General features: G+C 43.1%; 1 protein-coding gene across 3 annotated transcripts in view; it reads left to right on the forward strand.

Moving 5' to 3' along the window:
• Positions 1–26,750, forward strand: part of VGLL4 (vestigial like family member 4) — a 168,082-nt gene that overhangs the window by 38,675 nt on the left and 102,657 nt on the right. The window contains exon 2 of one of the 3 annotated variants that reach the window (XM_063661721.1): positions 8,958–9,035. The exons of the other annotated variants lie outside the window; for them this stretch is intronic. Coding sequence (XP_063517791.1) covers positions 9,029–9,035 — 7 coding nt within the window. The 5' untranslated portion in view covers positions 8,958–9,028. The remainder of the gene's footprint in view (positions 1–8,957; positions 9,036–26,750) is intronic. 3 annotated transcript variants of the gene reach the window in all.

Genomic DNA, 26,750 nt, shown 5'->3' on the forward strand with positions numbered 1-26,750 from the left:
AGGTAGAGACCCATAGAAAGAGAAGGGAAGGGAGGTGTGGGGGCGGGGGAGTGGGAGGCTCCCATTGAAATCGTGTAGGCGCTTCACGGCGGGGATTCCGCCACCCTCCCATTCACTCAACAGATACTCATCGCGTGCCTGTGCCACACCAGGTGCCATGCTAAGTGCTGAGGTGGGAAGCGTCATCTCTGCTTTGCAGGGCTCGCAGCTTGCCTGTGGTCTCACAGCAAGTCGGTGGCAGAGATGGGATGGGAAACCAGGCCTGGCTGACTTCCTAGCAGGTGTCCTTTCCACTATGCCGCATGAGTGTGGGTGGACACTAAGTGGACTGTCTGGAGTGAGTCGTGCACGCTTTACTCGGAATGTTACTCAGGAACTTGGCATCAGTGTGTGGGTGAGAAAAGAGTGGCTGAATGGTGTGCACTGAGACGTTGTGCGATGTCCTCCCGCTGCCCTCCTGGGATTCGTCTTAGTGTGTTACTGGACCTTGTGTTTTGGCGCTACTCGTCTCCCGCACAGCCCTGAGATCATCTTGATTTCCTCAGGCCAAGGATGATGTGGCTTTTGACCTTCCAGAGTATCTTTGTGTAGTACTTATTTAAAATTTTAAATTGAATATAATTATTTCTCTGAGTAGATGTAAATTTGGTGGTGTCTGGGGATAGTGATGACCATGCTGCTGTGGAAAACAGCTCGTGGTTATAATAACAGGGAGTACAGTCAGGCTTTGCATAGCAGGGATACTCCTGAGAATGCGTCCTTAGGCAATTGTGTCATCTGCGAACATCGCAGAGCGTGCTTGACGAACCCAGGCTCACAGCCCACTGCGCTCAGCCCACTGCACACCTAGGCTGTGTGGGATCACCTGTTGCATCTGGGCTACAAACCCCAGTGGCACACGACTGCACGGGATACTGTGGGCAGTTTGAACACAGTGATGAGTATTTGTGTATCTAAACATAGAAAAGTTACAGTAAAAATACAGTATAAAAGATAAGCATTGAAATACCCGTATAGGGCACTTACCATGACTGGAAGTTGCACTGGGTGAGTAGTGAGTGGTGAGTGAATGGGAGGGCCAAGGACAGTAGTGTGCCCTAGGACTCTGCAAACACTGTACATGAAGGCTACACTAACTTTATTTTAAAAATATATTTCTCTCTTCAACAGTAAATTACTAACCTTAGATTACTGTACCTTTAACTTAAACTTTTTTAAAAAAAACTTTTTGACTCATAATAATACTTAGCTTAAAACCAAACACATTGTACAGCTGAACAAAAATATTTTCTTTCTTTATATTCTCATGCTATAAACATTTTTCTTCTTTTTTTTGAGACAGAGTCTCGCTCTGTCGCCCAGGCTGAAGTGCAGTGGTGCAATCTCGGCTCACTGCAAGCTCCGCCTACCAAGTTCAAGCAGTTCTCCTGCCTCAGCCTTCCGAGTAGCAGGGATTACAGGCACATGCTACCACGCCTGGCTAAGTTTTGTATTTTTAGTAGAGACGGGGTTTCGCCATGCTGGCCAGGCTCGTCTCGATCTCCTGACCTCATGATCCACCCGCCTCAGCCTTCCAAAGTGCTGGGATTACAGGCGTGAGCTACTGCGCCCAGCTCTGTAAACATTTTTCTACTAAATTTTTTTTTCTTTAAATTTACTTTTAAAACTTTTTTGTTAAAAACTCAGGCACAAACACACACATTATCCTAAACAAGGGTCAGGATTCTCAATATCACTGTCTTGCACCTCCACATTTTGTCCCACTGGAAGGTCTTCAGGGGCAGTAACTGCATGAAGCTGTTACCTCCTGTGATAACAATGCCTTCTTCTGGACACCTCCTGAGGGACCTGCCTGGGGTTGTTTTATAGTTAACTTTAAAAAATACATGTAAGTAGAAGGAGTGTACCCTAAAGGAGTGATAAAAAGTACAGTAAATACATAAACCAATAACAGGGTCATTTATTATCATTATTATTATATACTGCACATAATTGTATCTGCCAGACTTTTATATGACTGGCAGCGCAGATGTGTTTACGCCAGCATCACCTCAAACACGTAAGGCGTTGCACAACATTATGACAGCTATGATGTCAGTAGGCAGTAGGAATTTTTTAGCTCTTTATAGCCTTATGGAACCACCGTGGCATATGCCGTCTGTCATTGACTGAAATGTCATTATGCAGGGCATGGCTGTACTTACAAAATTAGATGGCATTTCTTAGGAACATTCCTTTGCTATGAATTGTTTTTAAAATTAATGTACTTAGATTTTTTTTATTATAAAAAATTTTCAACATAAAGAGGGAGAACGTATGTATATTAAGGGTCTCACTCTGTTGCCCAGGCTGTAGTGCCATGGTGCGATCATGGCTCACTGCAGCCTCGACCTCCTGGACTCAAGTGATTGAGGGAGAATATTATAATGAATGACTTTATATCCCTCACCTGGGTTAGGATGAAATGCTAAGGTCACAGCTAAACAAAAGCCACTTTAAAGGAAAGGAATGTTGCTGCCACGAGCGGCATTCCTGCAGAAAGGTCATTAGGTCAGAATTACTACTCTGTGTTCTGGAGGGAAAATACCATGACGCTAAGAATTTAGCTGTGGGTCAGAGGCATTTTATGTGGTGTGAATCAAACTAGGGAGACTTGGGCTGGGTGCGGAGGCTCACGCCTGTAATCCCAGCACTTTGGGAGGCTGAGGCGGATGCATCATTTGAGGTCAGGAGTTTGAGACCAGCCTGGCCAACATAGTGAAACCCTATCTCTACTAAAAATACAAAATACAAAAAATTAGCCAGATGTGGTGGTGCACGCCTGTAGTCCCAGCTACTTGGGAGGCTGAGGCACCAGAATCACTTGAACCTGGGAGGTGGGAGGTTGCACTGAGCTGAGATGGCGCTACTGCACTCTAGCCTGGGGGACAGAGTGAGACTCTATTGCCTCAAGAACAAAAAGCAAACTAGGGAGCCTCTATTCTTGAGGACTAAAATCTGAGAATGATGGCATCCGTTGAAGCTAGCCCAGGAGTTATTCATTTAGACTGTAAAGCAATATGGCTACACATTAACTGATTTTTTTTTTCTTTTTTTTTTTAAAGACAAAGTCTTGCTCTGTCACCAGGCTGGATGGAGTACAGTGGTGCGATCTCAGCTCACTGCAACCTCCGCCTCCCGGGTTCAAGTGATTCCCCTGCCTCAGTCTCTCAAGTAGCTGGGACTACAGGTGCGTGCCACCACGCCCGGCTAATTTTTTTGTATTTTAATAGAGACTAGGTTTTACCGTGATCCACCCGTCTCAGCTTCCCAAAGTGCTGGGATTACAGGCGTGAGCCACCGTGCCTGGCCTAACTGAAATTTTAAAACATGGTTACTTGTATATTCTAGTTTTTGTTCATATGCGCTATAGCACTTCTAAAAATTTGCAGTCTGGGCTGGGTGCGGTGGCTCATGTCTGTGGTCTCAGCACTTTGGGAGGCCAAGGTGGGTGGATCACTTGAGTCCAGGAGTTTGAGACTACCATGGGCAACATAGGGAGACCTCATGTTTTCCCAAAAAATACAAAAAAAAATTAGCTGGGTGTGGTGGCACTTGCCTGTAGTTCCATCTACTCAGGAGGCTGAAGTGGGAGGATCACTTGTCTGGGAGGTTGAGGGTGTGGTGAACCATGATCACACCACTGCTTTCCAGCCTGGACAACAGAGTGTGACCCTGTCAAAAAAAAAAAAAAAAAATTGCAGTCTGCTCTTTTAAAAAATATTACAAATTATACCCACACTCACTTATGGGAGTACCAGTTGGCACACTACTCATACCATTAACTCAATAGTTCTCCTTTTAGGAATGTATGCTAAGAAAATCATCTGAGATTTGCACAGTGATATTTATTGTAGTGTTGTAAAATACTGAAAACAACCAAAATATTTAACAATAAAACTACATATATAGTATGATAGTAACTCTGCCATAAATGCATGTGTTGCACAGTAAAAAAGTATAACAATTTTAGCTGTAGTTATCTCTTAGTGGTAGAATTATGCATGACTTTTATTTAATTTTTTTCTGTATTAGAAAATTTAATGAATAGTTAAATACAAAGTTATCAAATGCTTTAAACCATTTTACAGTGCTACTGTGGCAGCATAATATTATGTGAAGTTGATGTAATAGAATTTACTTATTAATCCGTTACCCTTTTTATTAAGTAGGCTGCTTTAATAATTATTGTAGGGACTATTTTTTAATATTATTTTTCTTCTTTTCAGTTATTTCCTAATTCTAGGAAGATTACTGAATAAAATAATAACACTTCTTAAATGTTTTTTATATTTATATGCAAACCTTTTATATTTATATCCAAATATATTCAAACTATTCTAAATGGTTTGTAACAATTTATCATGCCACAAAATAGTTACAGTTGTATTAATTTCACCTGTATTGGATATTGGCCTTTCTTTTCAAGATTTGTGATTCAATAGATAAAATATTATACTTCAGCACCATGTTCTTTTATTTCTTTAATTATTAACTTAGATCAATAGCCTATAGGTGTTGTAAAATTATTATTATTATTATTATTATTATTTTATTTTATTTATTTTTTTGAGATGGAGTCTCGCTCTGTCGCCGAGGCTGGAATGCTGGAATGCAGTGGCACAGTCTCGGCTCACTGCAAGCTCCACCTCCCGGGTTCACGACATTCTCCTGCCTCAGCCTCCCGAGTAGCTGGGACTACAGGCACCCACTACCACGCCCGGCTAATTTTTTGTATTTTTGGTAGAGACGGGGTTTCACCGTGTTAGCCAGGATGGTCTCGATCTCCTGACCTCGTGATCTGCCCGCCTTGGCCTCTCAAAGTGCTGGGATTACAGGCGTGAGCCACTGCGCCTGGCCGAAAATTATTTTTAATTATACAAATCCATGGTATTTCTGAACTGCTCATAGTCCTTGGCTCTCTGTGGTTTTTGGAGGTTACATATGGTGTGTAACTAAGATAAAGTGAGAGTAAAGAATAAAATATGATAAAGTAAATTAGGTTCTGTTGAAGTCAAAGTATATCTTTATGTAAGGCAAGCAGACATTTTTGTATGAGAGTAAAATGTAAGAAAAACATGCAAATCAAGTCAGAACATCTGTTATTGAGTCTGCCATTAATCTAGTTAACTGAACAGTTTGTTTTACTGAATTGGATATTTCAACTCTATTGGGTATAGCTTATATAAAGTATTTGCTTTAGTTGAAAATTATTAACTAAATGATGTTTATTGCCTAATCTCTTAAGAAAGGCATCTAAAAAGAGTTAAGTTTGTTATCTCTGAGCAGTTTTGCAGATGTTAGGCAAATGAGTTTTCCATATCTAAGTAACAGCATTGTTAAGGTGAGCTTCTATAAAGGTCTATGGGACGGATAACTTATATATTACACTTTTATATTTTTTCTTTCTCCCTGGGGTTTTACATTTGTGTAAAACATTTTATTTGTTTAAAAGCATCTGAGCAAACACATCTGAGTTGGCGTATGGGTAGAGAAGTCCATGGAGTTGGACAAGCCCCATACTGCCCTAGGACCCCTGAATGTGGTAAGCACGTCATGCATAGTTCATGCCTGTTCTGGCCTATGTTACATTTTTTTTATTTTTTATTTTTATTTTTTGAGACAGTGCCTTGCTCTGTCCCCCAGGCTGGAGTGCAGTGAGTGGTGCAGTCTTGGCTCACTGCGACCTCCGCCCCCCAGGTTCAAGCGATTCTCATGCCTCAGCCTCCCGAGTAGCTGGGATTACAGGCACCTGCCACTACGACTGGCTAATTTTTGTATTTTTAGTAGAGACAGGGTTTCGCCATGTTGGCCAGGCTGGTCTCGAACTCCTGACCTCAGGTGATCCACCCACCTCAGCCTCCCAAAGTGCTGGGATTACAGGTGTGAGCCACTGCGCCCAGTCTATGTTGCATTTTGATTAAAACCGAAAAGATGGTTGGAAGGAATTTGGGAATCCCTTGGATTTGAACATTTAGTAATGGATGAGATGTATCACTTCACATCAAGGGAGAATATGCTATTTAAGACTACGCTTCCTGAATGCCAAAGAGTGTCATTCCAGTTGTATTCTTTAGTCTCATGTCTTTTTCCTATGTCTTTCCATTTTCCTCCCTTATTACTTTCTTCTCCTCCTGTTCAGTTATCTTTCTCCCCTTCCTTTTTCAATTTGGAAAAATCATTAAAATAGGAAATAAATACAGAACAGCATAACACCCATCGCTCATCTCTCCCTGGGTGTCCCGTTTCACGTGTGTGTCCTCTTTGCCTTTTTAGTCCGTGCTTCCTTTCTTTCCTTCACATTTCCAGGTTTCTGTTTTATCTCACAGAATCCTGCAGTGGACACGTGTATAGGTGTAAAAGGGTGGCAGGCCTGGGTTTGAATTTTCATCTCTGCCACGTAAAGCTGTGACAGTGGGGAAATTAACCTAGCTGATTCTCAGTTTCCCCATCTTTAAAATTCCCATAATAGCAGCTAATAATTGCTGATCTCCAGGGTTATTGTAGAATTTAAATGAGATGCTGTCTGTGCACTGCTTAGCACAGTGACTGCACAGAGTAACTCTCAGGGATTGTGTCTTGGCTCTCTAGCCGCAGTTCCGTGTCTGGGACACACAAGTGCCATGCTGGGATCCCTCTTCGCGTTCGTTCTGGGGAATCCTTCACTTTTCTCCCATGTGCTGTGTCTCATGTGGTCCTCTTTCTAGGGTCACTCTTCCATGCTGGAAGAGCTTATCCTGACAAAGAGTGTGTGGAAGATAAATTTTAAATTTTGAGATATTGCAGAAAACATCTTTATTCTCCATTCTCATTGGATTGATAGGTTGAGTGTAGAATTCCCAGTTGTAGATTTTTCTTCAGGGTTTTGGAGGCGAGCTCCATTGCCTTCTGGCTTTGTGTTACCATTGGGAAATGTGAAACCATTCTGATTTCTTCTTCTTTTTTTTTGAGACAAAGTCTCTCTCTGTCACCCAGGCTGGAGTGCAGTGGCACGATCTCAGCTCACTGCAACCTCCACCTCCTGGGTTCAAGTGATTCTCCTGCCTCAGCCTCCTGAGTTGCTGGGATTATAGGCGCTGCTACCACGCCCAGCTAATTTTGTATTTTTAGTAGAGACGGGGTTTCACCATGTTGCCCAGGCTGGTTTCGAACCCCTGACCTCAAGTGATCCACCTGCCTTGGCCTCCCAAAGTGCTAGGATTACATGCGTGAGCCACCACATCCGGCCATTCTGATTTTGTATCTGCTGGTGTGTGACCAGTTTTTTCTCTCTGGAAACTGTTGGGATCATCTGTTTGTCCCTAGTGTTCTGAAATTTCACAATGCCATGACTTGGGGGTTTAGAAGAAAAAGCAACTATTATATTGGGCACTCAGTAAACCCTTTCAATCTAGAAACTCATTCCTGGGGGATATTTCTTAGATTCCACTGATACATTTTCATATCTCAGCTTCCTTTCTTTTCTTCTTCTGGCAATTGTACTTTTCAGTTTTTGGACCTCCCGGACTAGTCTACTTCCACCCCTTTCCCCCTTTCTCCCTTCCGGACTCGTTCTGCTTTTTGGAAGATTTTTCTCAACTTTATTTTCTAATCCTTCTATCAATATTTTCAAAACTTCTGCTATTGTGTTTTTTGTTTTCTAGAACTATTTAAAAAATCACACCCTGTTTTATGGATACTGTAATTCTGAGGTACTTGGTATATATATATTTCTAAATTTCCTTCTTGTATCGTCTCTGTGTCCTCTGATTTGCTTTTCTGGTTTAACTTGGTCCCTGTCTTCCACGTCAGTAGCTTTCCTCAGATATCTGGTTGTCTGCTTGTGATTAAGGGCAGGCAAGACATTCCTGAGTTCAAAAAAGGGGGTGTGCAAAACTTATATTCTGAGCCCCAATGTTGGGTGATCTCTGAGGGCTGACTGTGGAACCCCCAGTCCGGTGGCTGGGTCTTTTGTTGTGGGCTGGTCAGGTTTCTAGAGCTCCCTGAAGTCTGGAAGCTGGGTTTGAACTGTGCGACGTCTGCCCTTTCTTTTTCAAATATGATAGAGAGTTCAGCGTTCTCGTTTTCCTTTTATAGAATTTTTTATTAGTAGCTTCTTAGGTACATGTTTATAAATAGAGAGCTTTTATTTCTCATAATTGGCTGTCTCTGCCTTCTGTAGATTATTAGAAAATGCGCAAGTGAAGAAGCCAGGATAATCTTTTCCGTAGCATTATAGATTTGCATTGTAGCATTTTTGTAGAAGTAAAGCAAGTTACTGGTTCTCTGTGTCCTCACCTGTACAATGAATGGGCTGGAGAAAGTTGTTTGAAAGTCCTTGCTATGCTAAGAATTTTAGCAAAGTCTCTGCAAGGGGAAGTGACAGCTCAGAATGAGTATGTCATTACCTTGCAGAAGTTTGACAGATGATGTTTGTACAAGTTTTGACTTGGAAAGCTGCATCTGTGCTGGACGACTCATGGGGAATTATGAAGAATTTGCCAGGGATATTGCTCCAGGGATAGTAAATGAGAATTAAGATATTTTTAAATGTAAGAAAAAACTAGGATAGTGGAATTTGCAACAGGATTAAAAAAACACTAAATAGAAGCATATGCGTTCTTCTTGAGCTATTTTAACTCTACAAGTACAGTGTTCAACAGTCGAGTTACTTCTCAGGTGTCTGAAAGATTTTTGCATCCTGAATTCATTTAAAATTGACCTTCTGTACTTAAATTCCAGTTTTGTAGTTAACTAGCATTTTTGCTTTGCAAAGGGACTCATCCTTGTTACCTTTATAGGATGATGATTTGAAGTAACCACAAAATTTCAGGAAGTACAAAATTTCTTATTGGTTTCCTAATTCCACAACTGTTCTGCATGATACTGTGTGCCACTGGGAATCTGAGTGAATTTAGAAAAATTATTCCGCTTTGCAGGAGGTAAACAAATGGAGAAAGGAGTTGCATCTACCTGGCAAGCAGCAAAGCATTGACAGCTTTGTGACTCAATGACAGGTAAGGAGGAAGTGAGAACTGAACAAGGAAGAAGTTAGTCAAAAAATAATAATAGAGTGGTGAATATCAAGAATTTTGGCTAGAATTTTAGGCAAGTATGCTATTCTTTTTTAAAAAATGCAAGGCATTTTGAAAACCTATTTTTAAGAGATGTGTGGCTGGGATCCTGGGCTTTGAGCCCAGGGTCTGGCTTCGTGGAATTTTCCCAGTTGAAGTTATTTAAAAAAAAAGTGAATTTTTAGATCATGTATCTTCAGAATGAGTCCCTTTAGGAAGCATATTGCTGCCTGGCATATACAGTTGACCGTTGAGCAACGTGTTTGATCTGTGAGGGTCCACCTGCCCATATGGGAATGTTTTTCAAAGCAGATCAAGAATAGAGTATTTGTGGGATGTGAAACCCTTGACTTTTCATACAGGTGGGCTCTGCAGGGCGGACTGCGAAACTTGAGTATGCATGGATTTTGGTACACCTGGGGGTCCTGGGATCAATCCCCGGCGAATACTGAGGGAGAACTGTGTTTTCTACCTCTTTGCTACTTACATGTGGCCCACAATGTCACCTGGGAACTTGTTAGAAATGCAGAATCGTAGTCCTCACTGCGGAACTGATGACTGAGAATACGCATTCTGACAAAATCCCTGAGTCCTGTGCACTCAAAAATTGGAGACATCCAGGTCTGCACCATGGTAAAAATGTCCTTTTGATTTTCACATTTTCTTAATTGACATTTCTTAATTGAAATTAATTAATTTGCAAAATAGTATTGCAAAGAAAAGTGTGGTATGTTTATCTAAAGCCTTGTTACTTCATGAGAACACTGTTTATGCTTGAGGCCTGACTGTGGTCTTAAGGATGGGGGCAGCTGCTGTCAATTCTCCTTAATCCACCACCCTCTCCTTTTTTTAATTGATTTTTGAGACGGAATCTCTGTTGCCCAGGCTGGAGTGCAATGGCACGATCTCAGCTCACTGCAACCTCTGCCTCCTGGGTTCAAGCAATTCTTCTGCCTCAGCCTCCCGAGTAGCTGCAATTACGGGCATGCGCCACCACGCCTGGCTAATTTTGTATTTTTAGTAGAGGTGGGGTTTCATCATATTGGCCAGGCTGGTCTCAAACTCCTGACCTCAGGTGATCCGCCAGCCTCAGCCTCCCAAAGTGCTGGGATTGCAGGCGTGAGCCACTGTGCCTGGCTCACCACTCTCTCTTTTATGTGGCAGGTGCCCATTAATATCCAGGCAGGATACTGCTCTCTCAATCAGTGGGTTCCAAAGACAGTATGGGAAGTCAGTATAGACATTTACTTATTTTTGTCTTAAAAAAAGAAAGCCTCAGTAATGTTTACTGTAGCTATTGGTTATATTACTTATATATAATGCAAAAATGAAGGCATATTTAGGATGGGAATGTTGAAAATGTTTAATGGTGTGTGACTTCATTCAATCAAATCTTAAGTAGAGTTGCGTGCATACCTCCCAAAAGGGCTGTTGGGACGCAGGTGAATTGGCACGTTCTCTCATCTCTAGAGATGAAAACATTCGAAAGTGGTAGCATTTTAAACTGGAAGGAACCTCAGTTTTCCTTTTAAGAAACTGAGGTCCAGACAGTAGAAGTACTTTCCTGAGGTCATAATATTTGGGATTAGGACAAAGGTTTTCCAACATAGACTTCAGTTTTCTTTCCATTATTTATTTTTCTTTTGAATGTCTTCCAGGGAACACTGGAGGTGCCTCAAGTGCCAAGTTGTGGGAAGGGGGTAGAAAAAGGGAGGATGATAGGAAGGACTTACGGTAGCCCATCCGCATCTGAATATTCTTGCTTTTTTTTTGTTTTAGAAACAGCCATGTTCCCTGCACCCTCCTCCCATATGTAATGCATTCTTGAAAACACGTATGATTGTCTTAACAGAAGATTTACCTGCTGGAAGAGGGATTCTGTTTAGTTTTACCGAAGCATGGCAGAATTGAAACATTGAAAAGAGTGTTATTCTAGCTGGGTGTGGTGGCTCAAGCCTGTAATCTTAGCACTTTGGGAGGCCAAGACAAGAAGATCACTTGAGGCCAGGAGTCTTGCCCTATCTCTACAAAAAATTAAAAAATTAGCAGTACATGGTGGTGTGTGCCCTGTAGTCCCAGCTATTCAGGAGGCTGAGATGGGAGGATTTCTTGGGACCAGGAGGTCGAGGCTATAACGAGCTGTGATCACACCACTGTTCTCCAGCCTGGGCTACAGAGCAAGACCCTGTGTCTATAAAATGAAAAAAAAAATGTTATTCTAATGCCTTACTCTAGAACAAAAATATTACAGTGAGGCTGTCACTGTGCAAGACATTTTTGGAGTTGCCTTCAGTAATAAAATGTACCAAAATAATCAGTTCTATTAATATTTAAAGTTTGTTTTAGAATAGCAGTTGCATTGCCCATCTTCATCACCCTCTTACACCATTTATTAGACCATTGCCAAAATTCTGATTATACTGTCAAAGGATATTTTCCACTATTTAAATGAATGTCATTAAAAAAGAAGGTCTTAGACTTTAGAGGAAAACTTTCTTCTTTTTTTAGAGGTGGAGTCTTACTCTGTCGCACAGGCTGGAGTGCGGTGGCGTCACAGCTCATCACAACCTTGCTCAGCTCAAGGATCCTCCTGGCTTTCTCCTGAGCTGGGAGTACAGGCTCTCACCACCACACCGGCTTTAGAGGAAAATTTAAAGATTTCCAAAGGAAGCATTTTGAACACTGCCAAAATTCTATCCCTGAGTTGTATTTTTAAGAATATTTAATTAAATGCTATTTATTCTAAGCCATGTGGCTAGGTGCCACATATACAAGGATGAAGGATCTATGGTTCTGCCCCTGAGGCTCACACTGCCCAGCAGAGGAGAAAAAGACATTTAAATATGAATCACAGTCTAGGGGTGCAGCCTTTGCTGTGTTAGAGGACGAGCAGAAGCCCAGAGTAAGGAGAATGATTTCAGCCTGGTTGGTATTGAGTTTGAAACAGCATGAACCCTGGCATGAAGTCTGTAAAATATGTGGATGTACTTGGAGAAGGGTGAAGACAGCAGTGTGAGTAGAACACAGGTAATGGGATGGTTGGTTGGGAGATGAGTTCTGAGGTCAGTTTCCCTCTGAGAAGGTAAGTTCCATGAGAGCAGGGCTGTCAGCCAAGTTCACTGCTATCTTCTCCAAACCTGCAAGAGAGCCTGGCATGTGAGCAGGTGGTCAACACATGCTGATTGACTTAATGGAAAGATTGTGGCAATTAAACGATAAGATCCTTCACTTTCTGCAGAGGCTTGGACTTTATACTGTGGCCATTGAAGGTTTCTGATGACAACGTTGAGATGGGTTTTCAAAAGGTAACTCTGGCCATGGGATAGGCCTGTCCTTCTCAAACGTTTACCTGGAGAGCTTGTTAAATTAATATTCCTGGGCCCCAAAGAGTCTGACTCAGTATGGCTGGGATAGGGCTCGTTAGTTTGCATTTGTGACAAGCTCCCAGCTGCCACTGATGCTGCTGTAGGTGGCTGCACTTTTAGTAGCAAGGAGAAGGGATTAGATCATTTGAATAAGCAAATTTCCACAAGCAATAGTAAGCATGATGCATTTAGAAAAAATGGTTACCCTAAAGGGCATCTCAGAAGATGAGAGCAAAGTTGTTTTGACGTTTGAAATTCTGTCGCCCTCCAAAATACTAGTCTTGGGGTTTGTTTGCCTTTTTTTTTATATCTTGAAGAAATGAGTTGTTTCCTGTGGCTTGAGGATAGGAATTTGAGGCTGGATTTGTGGCTCACATCTGTAATCCCAGCACTTTGGGAGGCCAAGGCAGGCAGATCACTTGAGGCCAGGAGTTCAAGACCAGCCTGGGCAACATGATGAAACCCGGTCTCTACAAAAAAATACAAAAATTATCCAGGTGTGGTGGTATGTGCCTGTAATCCCACCTACTTGGGAGGCTGAGGCAGGAGAAATGCTTGAACCCGGGAGGCGGAGGTTACAGTAAGCTGAGATTGCGCCACTGCACTCCAGCCTGGGCAATAGAGTGAGACTCCATCTTAAAAAAAAAGAAGAAGAAGATAGAAATTTAAGACCCCATGAAATGAGTCAGAAAGGTTCTCTATTTGTAAGGAACGTTTGTTAATTGTAGAACAAAGAAAATGTAACCCAAGGGATAATGATACTGGGGGAGTTTTAAAGGAAACACCTTTTGAAGAAATTTGTAATGAGATGGCTTTGATGTTTGGTCACTTTACATGGTCTTCTACACATGTGTTTTGTATCAAACAAATGTTTATTGAGGCCTTTCTATGGGCAGCACCTGTACACTGGTACTACACAAAAGTTACGTAAAGGTAAATCCAATAGATCCTAAATGGTGATATAGCCTAATAGGTAAGATAAAACATGCAGATAAATGGTATATGATAAATGATCATAGCATATACTATATGTCAATATGTAAATAGTAAATGTCACATCTTACCTAATATAAAGGTAGAAAGTAACACGCTAAAGAGGTTAAACAGATAACATGTATGAACATTCAGAAGGAAAGATAAGGACAGATCATTGCAAAATTCAGCAATCGTATTTTGCTCCATGTTAACCTATGGAATGAAGTCCACGCTCTGTAACCTGTCACTCAGTCATAACCCCCTGGCTTTAGCCAAAGAGATGGGAAGATTGGAGTCTCAGTGTAGGGCTTTGTGAGTTTGAGATGCGGCAGGCATATTAAGTAGTAGTATCAAGGATGTAATTTGAATTCTTAACCTGTGGTGCAAAGAGGCCAGAGATAGAAATTTATGGGGTCTTTTCTTTGAAGAGATTGTTGCTGGAAGTGATTGAGATTGCTGAGTGAAAGACTGTAGAGATAGAAGAAAAGGCAAATGAGGCTAGATCTTTGGAGAAGATCTGCATCAAGGTGTGTGGAATGAGGAAGTGGAGTCAGGAAGGAGGCTGGAGTGGAGGAACCTGAGAGCAGGTGCCGCAGATAGGAGAGTGCATGCACACCGGAGTGGAGGGGAGCACACAGGATGGTTGTAGCATTCATGTTTTGTAAGTAACAACTTATTACAGTGAATTTCTTTGTAAGGTTGGAGTTTTAAGGAGCCTTAGATGCCTGTAGGTTTTCAGGTACTTAGAGATGCCCTTTTAGTGTTTACAGATTGTCTTTGGCTCTGGATTTCCAAGCCTGTGTCCAGTGTGAGTAGTAATTATGCCCAGATATGCATGTATTTTATGGAGCCCAGAAAGTTTACAGTCATCCTTGATTCTGTTTCTCTCACATCTCAAACTGCCTGCTAGCAAATTCTGTTTGGTCTACCTTCAGATATATCTCACATCTGACCACTTTTTGCCATCACTGTGACTAGCACCCTAGTCCACAGATAGCTGCTTTCCCGTTTCTAACTCCATCTCCTTTCTCTCTGTTCTCCACGCTGGTGCTGGAGTGGGCCTTTAAAATGGGAACTCAGATTCTGGCCATGCTTTGTTCGGAAGCCCTCCAGGAGCTTCCCGTCTCATGTAGAGATAAGAACTGTGGCTCTTCCATGACCTCTAAGTCACACTGGCCTCCTCCTGCCTCGGGGCCTTTGCATGTGCTTTCCCGCAGCACAGAATGAACTTTCTAATCCTCGGGGATTGTGTCCTCTCTTCCTGTCTTCACTCAGAGGCACCTTCTCAGAGCAGCCTTCCTTGTGTCTTGCCCCTACCTGTGCCGTGCTTGCACTTTCCTGCTTTATTTTGATTTCTCTCATTTGTCTTTCCCATGCACTAGAATGTGCAGCTCATGAAAGGAGGGAGTTTTGTCTCATTTTGTTGACTGTGGAATCTCCAGTACCTAGGACAGTGCCTGGCACCTGGCAGGTGATCAGTAAATATATGCTGAATGAATGAGTGCTGTCACAGCCTCTCCTGGCCGTGGTGTTCTGTGGAGACTTTGTCAGGCACCTTCAGGCATGGTCAGGACTTGGCTTCCTTTGCAGGGAGCAATGCTCGATGCCCTCTTCCCCCACAGCTGCTCAGCAGGCTCTTTCTGCCACTCCAGAGTCACTCAGCCTCAGGCCGTGGCTGGCAGCACAGTGTGAAGTAGCTTTGGCGAAGCTGCAGGTGTATGAAGGCGTGTTGGGATTTCAATATGGGGGATTTTTTAGAGTAGATTAAGATGTTCGGCTGGGCGCGGTGGCTCACACGTGTAATCCCAGCACTTTGGGAGGCAGAGGCGGGCGGATCACGAGGTCCTATAAAACATATTTTATAGTTACTATAGCTCTTATGTGTCCCCATATTCAGGGCAAATAGGGAATTTGGTAGTACCTGTTCCTAAGTGTAGGACTTCTGGAATATTCAAGAATGTAAATGGTGTTATTAGATGGATACACACTCCAGGTTTCATGGGTGACCCCTTACTGCACAGTCCCACGTTAATTCAGCCCTGGTTCTCCAGCCCTGGTCCCCAGATTCTTCTCTCAGCTGCTGTGCCTGCCAGCTCCAAGGATGAAGTAAACTATTCACAGAATTTACAATTGAAAAGGACTATAGCGAATTTTTGGTCCAACTCCCTTATTTTACAGACGAGCATGCTGAGCTTCAGAAAGCAGAGGTGACTGCCAAGGGCCACATGGGAGCCAGAGGTAGACTTGAAACCGGAGTCCAGGTCTTTGGACTCCCCATAGAGTGCTCTCTTGATTACCTCCCTATCCAAAAGTAGTGCACTGGACTCTGGTTGCCTTCCTTCCAGGGACCAGTCTGTGTCCAGCTTCTGTTCTATTTGCAACTGCATTTCTTTTTTATTTTTCTCTTTTTGAGACGGACTCTCGATCTGTCGCCCAGGCTAGAGTGCAGTGGTGTGATCTCGGCTCACTGCAACCTCTGCCTCCCGGGTTCAAGCTATTCTCCTGCCTCAGCCTCCTGAGTAGCTGGGATTATAGGCGTGCACCAGCATGCCCGGCTAATTTTTGTGTTTTTAGTAGAGATTTGGCCAGGCTGGTCTGGAACTCCTTACCTCAGGTGATCCGCCCGCCTCGGACTCCCAAAATGCTGGGGTTACAGCTGTGAGCCTCCGCGCCCAGCCTACATTTCTTTTTACATTACATTGTATTAGGTTGGTGCAAAAGTAATTGTGTTTTTTGCCATTACTTTTAATGAAATGTAAAAAGAAATGACAAATGTGTTTTCTTAACAGCACAGAGAAATTAAATTCCATTGTTTTGCTTACTTCAGAAACAAGGATATGTAAAGAAAGTATGTAATAACAGAACCGTCCAAACCCTTCAATGTGTACAGCAATAAAATTCTTTCTTTATTTTATTTTATTTTTTTATTTTGAGGTGGAGTCTTGCTCTGTCACCCAGGCTGGAGTGCAGTGGCATGATCTCGGCTTACTGCAACCACTGTGTTCCAGGTTCAAGCTATTCTCCCGCCTCAGCCTCCCAAGTAGCTAGGATTACAGGTGCCCACCACCACGCCTGGCTAATTTTTGTATTTTTAGTAGACAGGGTTTCGCCATGTTGGCCAGGCTGGTTTCAAACTCCTGACCTCAGGTGATTTGCCCGCCTCGGCCTCCCTAAGTGCTGGGATCGCAGGCGTGAGCCGCCGTGCCTTGCCTAGAATTCTTACAGTTAAATGTTGCTGTTTTAATCTTGAAATCTTGAGAACTGAATTGGATTAATTTGTTCTGATTTTCACTTCTGTTTTCTTTAGCTTTAAACGCCAACTTATTCTGTATCCTGGACTTCAAACTTTGTTTTTATTGTACCACTTCCCCAGCCCCACTAAAAAGGAACCTCTAGGGACTATTCAGGAGTGTCCATCACTGTAGAGTCAGGTCTGATTTCTGTCTGGCTTATCCTCATCCTCCAGCTCCCTTTATCTTTTCACTCGTATATTCTACTGCTTTCTACTTTGAAAAACTCTGCTTCAGTAAACTCCTGGCTCGTGTTGTTTTCATAGCCTGATCACCTTTTACTCTGCTGCCTCTCTTTCCCAACTTTTACTCTTTCCCTCTCTGAAACCTCCTAACTACTCCGAGTAAACCCTAATAATCTTTCCTTTATATTTCCAAAATAATTTTATTTCCTAGTTTGTGTTATAAAATGTGTTTTAAAAAAAAGAAAACTCGGTTTGTGAAGAAAGTCCCTCCCATCTCAAGTTCCTAGTTTTTCTGAGGTAATCACTGTTGTTTATTTTGTAGCCTTCTCCTGCTTTTCATGTCACAGTCACAAAATGGCTGCCTTATCTCCAGGCATCACATTTGCATTCCAGGCAGTAAGACAAGGAGAGAGAAAATGAGATATCATGAGCCATATCTGGCCTTTTTTAATTAAGAAAAGCAAAAACTTTCCCAGAAGCTCAAAGCAGACTTCTGTTCCTGTCTCATTGGCCAGATCTGTATTACATGGCACTCCTAGTTAGGAGAAATTCTGGAATAGAGAGCATTCAACTTTCTCAGTCCCTCTAGTGGAGGCAGTGGGAGAAGGGAATTGGGAGTATATTTTGAGTTGGCCATCGGATTGTGCCTACTGCACATAAAATGTTGTTTTCATATTGGATTTTGATAAATCCATTTTATAATAAGCCACCTTATTACATTCTCCTGTTTTGAATAATTTTTCAGTTGTTTGCCTTCCCAATGTATTGTTTTAGAATTGTGAACATTTTGCTTTTTTCATTTCAGCTGTTCTTAAATGTATCAAGAAGCTTTCAATTGCCAGTAATGGAAAACTTATTCTAATGAATTTTTTAAAATAAAAGGAATTTAGTGATTCACATAGCTGAAAAGTCTGAAGGTCTGGTGGGCTTCGGGTGCTGTTTGACTCAGAGGATCATGGTGTTCTCAGGTTCTGACTTCATTTCTCTTGTGATTTTCTTGTTATGTGGCCTTGTCTTTGGGCTAACTTCCACCGTGGTAGCAGATGGCGACATCATGTTAGCCAGGGAGAATGTCTCTTCTGATAGCTTTCTTGGGCTTTGTTCCAGAAAGTCTGCAGCTAACGTCTGTGAGTCATGTGCTCCTTCTTGAGCCAATCACTGGGATTTTCTGGAATGCATCCTCCATATTTGGCTGTGTTTCCATTAGTGTCTCTACTTCCTTTATTGCTGTTAGTGTGGCATCTGTTTCCGGGATTGCTTCACTCTTCCTGAACTTCATTTCTTCCCTGAACTTTGCTATCTTTTAATCTCCCCTCGTTGTCCTGTTTCTTATTTGAGTTCCTGTTTCAGGGAGGCTATGCCTATTTTTTAAAGTCTCATAGAGAAATATTGGTTCAGGCTGGGTGCAGTGGCTCACACCTGTAATCTCAGCACTTTGGGAAGCCGAGGCGGGCAGATCACCTGAGGTCAGGGGTTGGAGACCAGCATGGCCAACACGGTGAAACCCCATCTCTACTAAAAACACAAAAATTAGCTGGGCGTGGTGGCGGACACCTGTAGTCCCAGCTACTCCAGGAGGCTGAGGCAGGAGAATCGCTTGAACCCAGGAGGCAAAGGTTTCAGTGAGCCAGGATCATGCCACTGCACTCCAGCCTGGGCAATAGAATAAGACTTCCTCTCAAAAATAAATAAATAAATAAAAGGAAAAATGTTGGTTCATAACTTTCCAATTCTTTCCAGCATAATCTCTCTGGCTGTCTGGTGTGTCTTCATTGACCTTTTCTTGGCAATATTCTTTTCCTCCCTTTGTCCTGTACCTTATTTGCATCGTCTGTGATGGAGCCTTTCTCACGATGACTCAGTTTTCAATGCGGATGGTTCTTTCTGGGTTACCAGCCTGTTGAGTGGTTGTGACTGGGAGGAGCTGGGGTGGAGTGGGGGGGCGCTGGCAACCTTCATTGCAGTCAGCCACCTCAGAGAGCTTTCTTTCCAGCCCTCCATCCTGAGGGCATTTCTCCTCTCTAGGACAGAAGGAATTTTGACTGCTGCTCACACTTTGTTTGAATCGATCAACAAGCAGGGTAGTGTTCGGTTTTGTAAAGAATTTTGGCCATGATAATCCTACAATCCAGCCCCACGGCCACCCTGATGACACTGAAATGCGTCACGGGCTGCTTTTGTTGCTGTTTGGTATTCAGTCTTTTTCTCGATCTATTGGAAACAAGGCTGAAGTGAAAGTTCAGTTAACATAAAGTTTAAGAGTCTTTCCTTTGGATCCCAAAGTTATTTAATTTTTAAATTTTTAGAGCTAAATTTAAATGATTTTTCCACTCGGGTTCCACATGCTTCCAGTACTTGGAAGCATGAGAAGTGTATATGTTGAGTTTATGCCCAAGTTCCCAAATAGATAATCTTTGAAACCTATAACATTTACAATATTAAAAACAAAACAAAACAACAACAACAACAACAAAAAACCCTACCATACTGGGATAGAGATATGCTGAAACTTACAAAGTAAAATTAAAATTTTGAAACTGGGTTACTTCATGATTTGAAGAACAGTGTACTTTGTAGAACAAAGGAAAGGATTTTCATAGTGAGTGGGAATCCAACAGAAAGGGTAGAAGCTGGCACTGACAATGTGTCTGCTAGCACAGCTAGCACTGAGCTGTGTTTCAGAGTAAATAAGCAAAGGCCTTTGCCCTCAGGAGCTCTTGGTTTGGTCTACAGGGGAGATAAAGCCATGTGTAATTATAGGCCATATTAAATGCCATGAGAAAAGTGGTATGATCAAAGGAGAATGGTCAGGCTGTATCATTATCCATATTTTTCAAAGATGCAGAAGTAGATCAGAGAGATTCTGTAACACGCCTAAACTCACACAGCCAGTCTGTGGCAGAACCAAGATGAGAACCTGCTTCTAGCTAACTGCTGGCTGGCAGGATGGGAAATTTTTTTTTTGAGTTGGAGTCTCGCTCTGTTGCCCAGGTTGGAGTGCAGTGGTGTGATCTCAGCTCACTGCAAGCTCCGCCTCCCGGGTTCACACCATTCTCCTGCCTCAGCCTCCCGAGTAGCTGGGACTACAGGTGCCTGCCACCATGCCTGGCTAATTTTTTGTATTTTTTAGTAGAGACGGGGTTTCACCGTGTTAGCCAGGATGGTCTCAGTCTCCTGACCTCGTGATCCACTCGTCTTGGCCTCCCAAAGTGCTGGGATTATAGGCGTGAGCCACCGTGCCCGGCCAAGATGGGAAATTTTAAATAGTTTTACAGTTTACGGAACTCTTGTTCTTAATAATCAGTTAAAATTCACTTAATCTGCTCATGCAATAATCAATGGGTTATAGCAAATACTTTGTTTGTGTCTACTGAAGTGTCCTGTGTTTAGAATACCTCATTCCTCAACCCTGCTTTGAGATCTTGTTCTTTTAAGGGCCCATGCCAATACCGCTTTCTTTATGAAATCCATACCTAAGTCCCTTCAAAATAGGATTTGAGGCTGGGCGTGGTGGTTCACACCTGTAGTCCCAGCACTTTGGGAGGCCGAGCCGGGCGGATCACCCAAGGTCAGGAGTTCAAGACCCAGCCTGACCAACATGGATAAACCCTGTCTGTACTAAAAATACAAAATTAACTGGGCATGGTGGCGCATGCCTGTAATCCCAGCTACTCGGGAGGCTGAGGCAGGAGAATCGCTTGAACCTGGGAGGTGGAGGTTGCGGTGAGCCGAGATCGCACCATTGCACTCCAGCCTGGGCAATAAGAGCAAAACTCTGTCTCAAAAAAAAAAAAAAAGAAAAGAGAAAAGAAAAAAAGAAAAAGAAAATAGGATTTGTCCTCCCTCTGCCTTCTATTGTTTGTTTGTAGGTCTTATGTTCTGCCCTCTGTGATGTGCTCTTCAAGGACAGGGACTGTGTCTTACTTATATTTGGATCCCAATCCCTTCTGGGCCAGTGGAGTGAGATCTTCATTAATGTGGTACTCTGTTCATGTTGTTTGAATGCCTTGCTGGCCGTATGTCTGGGGTCCCAGACACAAGTAAGTAGTTCTTAGAAGCATGGAAATTGTATATATATTGGGTTTAACTTCTAGGTGTTCACCTATATCATGGCTCTGGGCAGGATAGTTGTGCCTGAGGCCTGGAGGTGTTGTATGTGTGTGGTGTTAGGTACCTATGTTGGATGTCTCTGCTTCTGGGCTCGGCAACATTCTTCTCTCAATAAAAACAATTCTAGATGCTGTACTTTGTCTAGTGTCTTCTATTAGCAGCTGATAGCACTTTTTGGCTCTTCAAAATATTTTTGCATTCATTGACTCAGTGCGTTTTATAAGTGCATATCTGACAAATTATTTGGACTATTTTCTTTTTGTTCAATATTAACTAAATATGCACCTATGAGTGAGAATTTAGGGCATGGATTTTCTCACTCATGAAGAATAGTGTGCCACGTGCCGGGTGGATGAAAGGAAAGATCCAGGAATAGTTCGTGTATTCTGTTTCCTCTGTGTCCTTCCTAGTTTGTAAAATTGTCAGCTGGCTCTTTAATTAATCATGGTATTAAAACAGCAAACATATTGCAGTGATCTGTCAGAAGATGACTGGAAGGTGTCAGGCCCTGTGTTTGGTTAAATATTAGGAAGAAGGCTTCCATTTTACAGGTCAGCTTTCCAAGGTACAGTATGTTGGTGAACCTTTCCTTTGTGGTTCCAGGCCAAACTAGAAATGTTCTAGCTTGTACTTTGGAAGCAGTTGTGCCTTGAGAGCAGCTATAAATTAAATATGGTAGTTTGATTATTGCTTTGGGGAGTAGACAGTCCTGAATGTGCAGGTGCAATGCTGTATTTGCTTGTTTCTCTCCCTCTTAAAAACTTGTTTTAGCCAGGTGTGGTGGCTCACGTCTGTAATCCCAGCACTTTGGGAGGCCAAGGCAGGTGGGTCGCTTGAGCCCAGGAGGTCCAGTCCAGCCTGGGCAACGGGGCCAGACACAATCTCTACAAAAAATACAAAAATTAGCCAGGTGTGGTGGTGCGCGTCTGTAGTCCCAGCTACTCCGGAGACTAAGAGGTTGGAGGATCGCTTAAGTCCTGGAGGTTGAGGCTGCAGTGAGCCGGATTCACACCACTGCACTACAGCCTGGGCAACAGAGTAAGACCCTGTCTCAAGAAGAAAAACAAACTAACAAAAAACGTGTTTTACTGAGAAAATGGAGAAGAGAGAGCTGGAAGAATCATTTGTGTAGATACCATGTAAATTGGCATCACTGCATCTAGGATCATAATTTTCTTTATGGCAGCCTGTACCATAGGGCACAGGCATTCTCTAACCTTAATCCTTGAATAATCAGTTTCGCAGAACACTGCTAACCATTCCAAAGTAATAGGATTACACCTGAAACTTTTATGGGTGAAAGGGTTAGTCTCCTTAACCCTCTAGTAGCCAGACTTACCTAGAACTAGTGACAGCCAGAAGTTTTAGATCTCTTCATTTTATGGAAGAGAAAGCCAGATTCCTCCTAGTTAGCAGCTGTCTTGCCTCAGTGTTCTGTCCAGAGACACAGAGAACTTTGGGTTAGTTAAGTCCTCTCACCATTGTTCCCTGTAATTGTTATTGTTAATTCAGACCAGCAGGAAAATGAGCCAAACAGTATTCTTCATGCCGATTGTTACGATGAAAATGTCTCTTTTTTATTTTTTTGTCTTGGGAGGTGAAGGTCTCATTTGCTTGCCACATTTGTAAGAAAAACAGCATAAACCTAGGAGCCAACCTTCTTAGAAATACCAGTTACCGTCGTGTATTCTATAAAACATGACATTCTGTCTTGAGATTGCAGTGAGTGGCGGCTTGTGGTTGGGTGGGGAGGAGTGGGGAGGGAAAAGAGGAATGATTGGAGCCCTTGGATTTTAGGGCTCGGGCAGGCACCACAGAGGCTGCCGAGAAGGACATCCAGGCTTAGACAGGTAGAATCACTTGATGAAGATTGCATGGCTAGCGAAGGTTATGGCCTGGGAACTGGATTTTTCTGACTCTGTATCCAGTGCTCTTTTTGCTAGAAAGCAGTGTGAAGAGTACAGAGGGCTCGGCTTGGGAGGCCCATCACTGCTCTCAGCTCCAGGCCGGCCTTCCTCTCCTCCCTGCTGCCTACTCCCAGCCTCCCTGCAGACGCTCTTAGGACAGTCCTCTCCTCCTCGGGTCAGTCCTTCCTTCTCACACCCCCTCTTCTCTTTCCTGGCATCTGATTCCCTGACCAGGGCCGTGCTTCATTGTTGCTGGGGTCACAGTCGTCTTGCTTCTCTGAGAGCCTGGATTGTGGCTAGCCCTCAGAGCCTGGCTAGAAACCTAGTTCTTTCTCAAAGCCATCCCTGGTTCTCACATGGTATGGAGCTTTGAAGTGACTCCCAGTGCTTACCTGGCTTGCTATGCAAGTGGCCTGCTTTGCTGTGGTAAGAACTTGGGGTGTGCTCTCCCTTCCCTCGAGAATGCGACCCCACACCCTGTCAGACCCTATAGAAGTTACTGACCTCAGCTACTGCACCCCAGTGGACATCTCAGCTCTAGAGTTTGACAGATACGTTGAGGGCTTAGCCACGGCAGGCTGGGCTCTGCCAGCCGCTTCTGCAAAGATCCCCAGCTCAGGTACTCCTAGCCTGTTAGCCTTCCAGCCTAAAGGGCCTGCCAACACCGGCACCCCGGGAACTCCTCTAGCCTCTGGGGGCCTTATATGTCTCCGTGGATTCCTCCCTGTGTTGGACACCATCTCTGGAGAGAACCACTCATATAAAAGGCACACCTCAAACTCAATCAGATGTCACTTTCCACAGAGGCCTGCTTCCATCCTAAGTGAGCAGCTGGACTTTAATATTTGGGAAGCACTCCCTGTGTGGTGAATGGACCTCGTCTGTTGTGTGTGCTCCCTGCGAGGCCTGTTCTCATTATTCTCCCCTCCTTAGGGATCATGAGCCTTTGTACGGCAATAGACCGTGTGCTTCAGGAAATCATACTTTGATCATCTCTTTATTGTAACCACACAGAGCATCACAAAGCTGTGCACATGTGCTCCCTCCTGACTTCCTTCAGTCTTCAGTTCGCTCCTTCTCTTAGGCTTCTCGCTTTCCTCTGTTCCCAGCTTAGATTCTGGAGCTCTCCCTTCCCATTTGTTCTTTCGAGAAATATTTAGTGGTCATCCACCAGTGCCAGGCTTTGTGTTAGGTGCTGGGGAAACAATGATAAGGCAAAACAGCACAGCTGTGAATGGGAGGGAGATGGCCGTTCATCAGAGGAGTACACAGGCCTGAAATGACACCTGCCTGCGTCCTCCGAGGGCAGGCTCCTATGCAGTGAGACGAGTCACTAGAAACCCCCCACCACCAGCCGGAACCAGACACAAACTGGAAACCCCACTGTTTCCTCTGGCAAATGCTGTCTCTTCTTAGGACCCCTTAGTCCCCGCATTCCCCACCCAATGTGGGGTAAACAGGAAATCCTGCCTTGTCCATTTCTGGGCTCACTGCAGTCAAGTGTTGGTAGGTTTATCCATTTCAAGTCCTATTCCAGCTACTGGGTGTTGATCATTTAAGAAGATAGGCTGAGAATGGGGGTGGTGGGTTTCGTTTGCCCCTTCTGTGTAAAGCAGATGGGAATTGTTTAAATACAAATGACCAGGTAGTGCCATCCCTGTGGGAAGGAAGCCAGGCTGTTTGTTAGGTGGGCTCGCGTCGCCCCCTAGTCCTGCCCACGAGCAACTAACTCATTGGGATGTTGAACTCTGGTGGGTATGAAAAGCAGCCAGGTGCCCTCCTCAGTTCAGTTCAGAATCTCCAGGGTAGTGGTCCTGATCCCTAAGGGGAGGGGAGCTTGCAAAAATTACGTGGGTAGCTATTTTCAAATGATACTGCTAAGTGTAGTTGTTTCCTGGGTATAAATTCAAAATTCATCTACTGCAGATTTAGCAAATTATCCTCCTGGACACCTATGGCTTTCAAAACCTCCTGGGTGATTGTAATGCATGGCCATGGTTCAAAACTGCTCTAATAGTGAGTGGATTTCTGTTGGCCCTAATAATGCCAATGGCCTCACAAATAGAAGCCTCAAATAGAAGATCCACAGGAGGATAAGGTAATGCTGGCAAACTCATCCTTGGAAAAATTGAATTGTTTGCATTTCAAAAAGAATTTTGTGGTATTGGCCATTATTTGATTTAATTGAATTTTTTTCAACAAAAACTGTTTATTGTAGTTTATGTTACTAAATATAGTTGTGTTGGTGATGAAATAAAATCTAAACCACCTGCTCGTTTTATGAAGATTTTGTCTTCTCTCACTGGGGTTTCAGGCCAGTAATTAATCCAGGACATGTTAACTGTTGAATGCCTGCTCTTACAGGCATTGGGCATAGACAAAGAAAAATATGTTGATTTGGGGTGGAGAGTTCTGTAGATGTCTATTAGGTCCGCTTGGTGCAGAGCTGAGTTCAATTCCTGGGTATCCTTGTTGACTTTCTGTCTCGTTGATCTGTCTAATGTTGATAGTGGGGTGTTAAAGTCTCCCATTATTAATGTGTGGGAGTCTAAGTCTCTTTGTAGGTCACTCAGGACTTGCTTTATGAATCTGGGTGCTCCTGTATTGGGTGCATATATATTTAGGATAGTTAGCTCTTCTTGTTGAATTAATCCCTTTACCATTATGTAATGGCCTTCTTTGTCTCTTTTGATCTTTGTTGGTTTAAAGTCTGTTTTATCAGAGACTAGGATTGCAACCCCTGCCTTTTTTTGTTTTCCATTTGCTTGGTAGATCTTCCTCCATCCTTTTATTTTGAGCCTATGTGTGTCTCTGCACGTGAGATGGGTTTCCTGAATACAGCACACTGATGGGTCTTGAGTCTTTATCCAGTTTGCCAGTCTGTGTCTTTTAATTGGAGCATTTAGTCCATTTACATTTAAAGTTAATATTGTTATGTGTGAATTTGATCCTGTCATTATGATGTTAGCTGGATATTTTGCTCGTTAGTTGATGCAGTCTCTTCCTAGTCTCGATGTTCTTTACATTTCGGTATGATTTTGCAGTGGCTGGTACCGGTTGTGCCTTTCCATGTTTAGCGCTTCCTTCAGGAGCTCTTTTAGGGCAGGCCTGGTGGTGACAAAATCTCTCAGCATTTGCTTGTCTGTAAAGTATTTTATTTCTCCTTCACTTATGAAGCTTAGTTTGGCAGGATATGAAATTCTGGGTTGAAAATTCTTTTCTTTAAGAATGTTGAATATTGGCCCCCACTCTCTTCTGGCTTGTAGGGTTTCTGCCGAGAGATCCGCTGTTAGTCTGATGGGCTTTCCTTTGATGGTAACCCGACCTTTCTCTCTGGCTGCCCTTAACATTTTTTCCTTCATTTCAACTTTGGTGAATCTGACAATTATGTGTCTTGGAGTTGCTCTTCTCGAGGAGTATCTTTGTGGCGTTCTCTGTATTTCCTGAATCTGAATGTTGGCCTGCCTTGCTAGATTGGGGAAGTTCTCCTGGATAATATCCTGCAGAGTGTTTTCCAGCTTGTTTCCATTCTCCCCGTCACTTTCAGGTACACCAATCAGACGTAGATTTGGTCTTTTCACATAGTCCCACATTTCTTGGAGGCTTTGTTCGTTTCTTTTTATTCTTTTTTCTCTAAACTTCCCTTCTCGCTTCATTTCATTCATTTCATCATCCAGGGCTGATACCCTTTCTTCCATTTGATCGCATCGGCTCCTGAGGCTTCTGCATTCTTCACGTAGTTCTCGAGCCTTGGTTTTCAGCTCCATTAGCTCCTTTAAGCACTTCTCTGTATTGGTTATTCTAGTTATACATTCTTCTAAATTTT

The sequence above is a fragment of the Pongo pygmaeus genome, chromosome 2, assembly GCF_028885625.2.
Source record: "Pongo pygmaeus isolate AG05252 chromosome 2, NHGRI_mPonPyg2-v2.0_pri, whole genome shotgun sequence".
NCBI classification, from domain to species: Eukaryota; Metazoa; Chordata; class Mammalia; order Primates; family Hominidae; genus Pongo; species Pongo pygmaeus.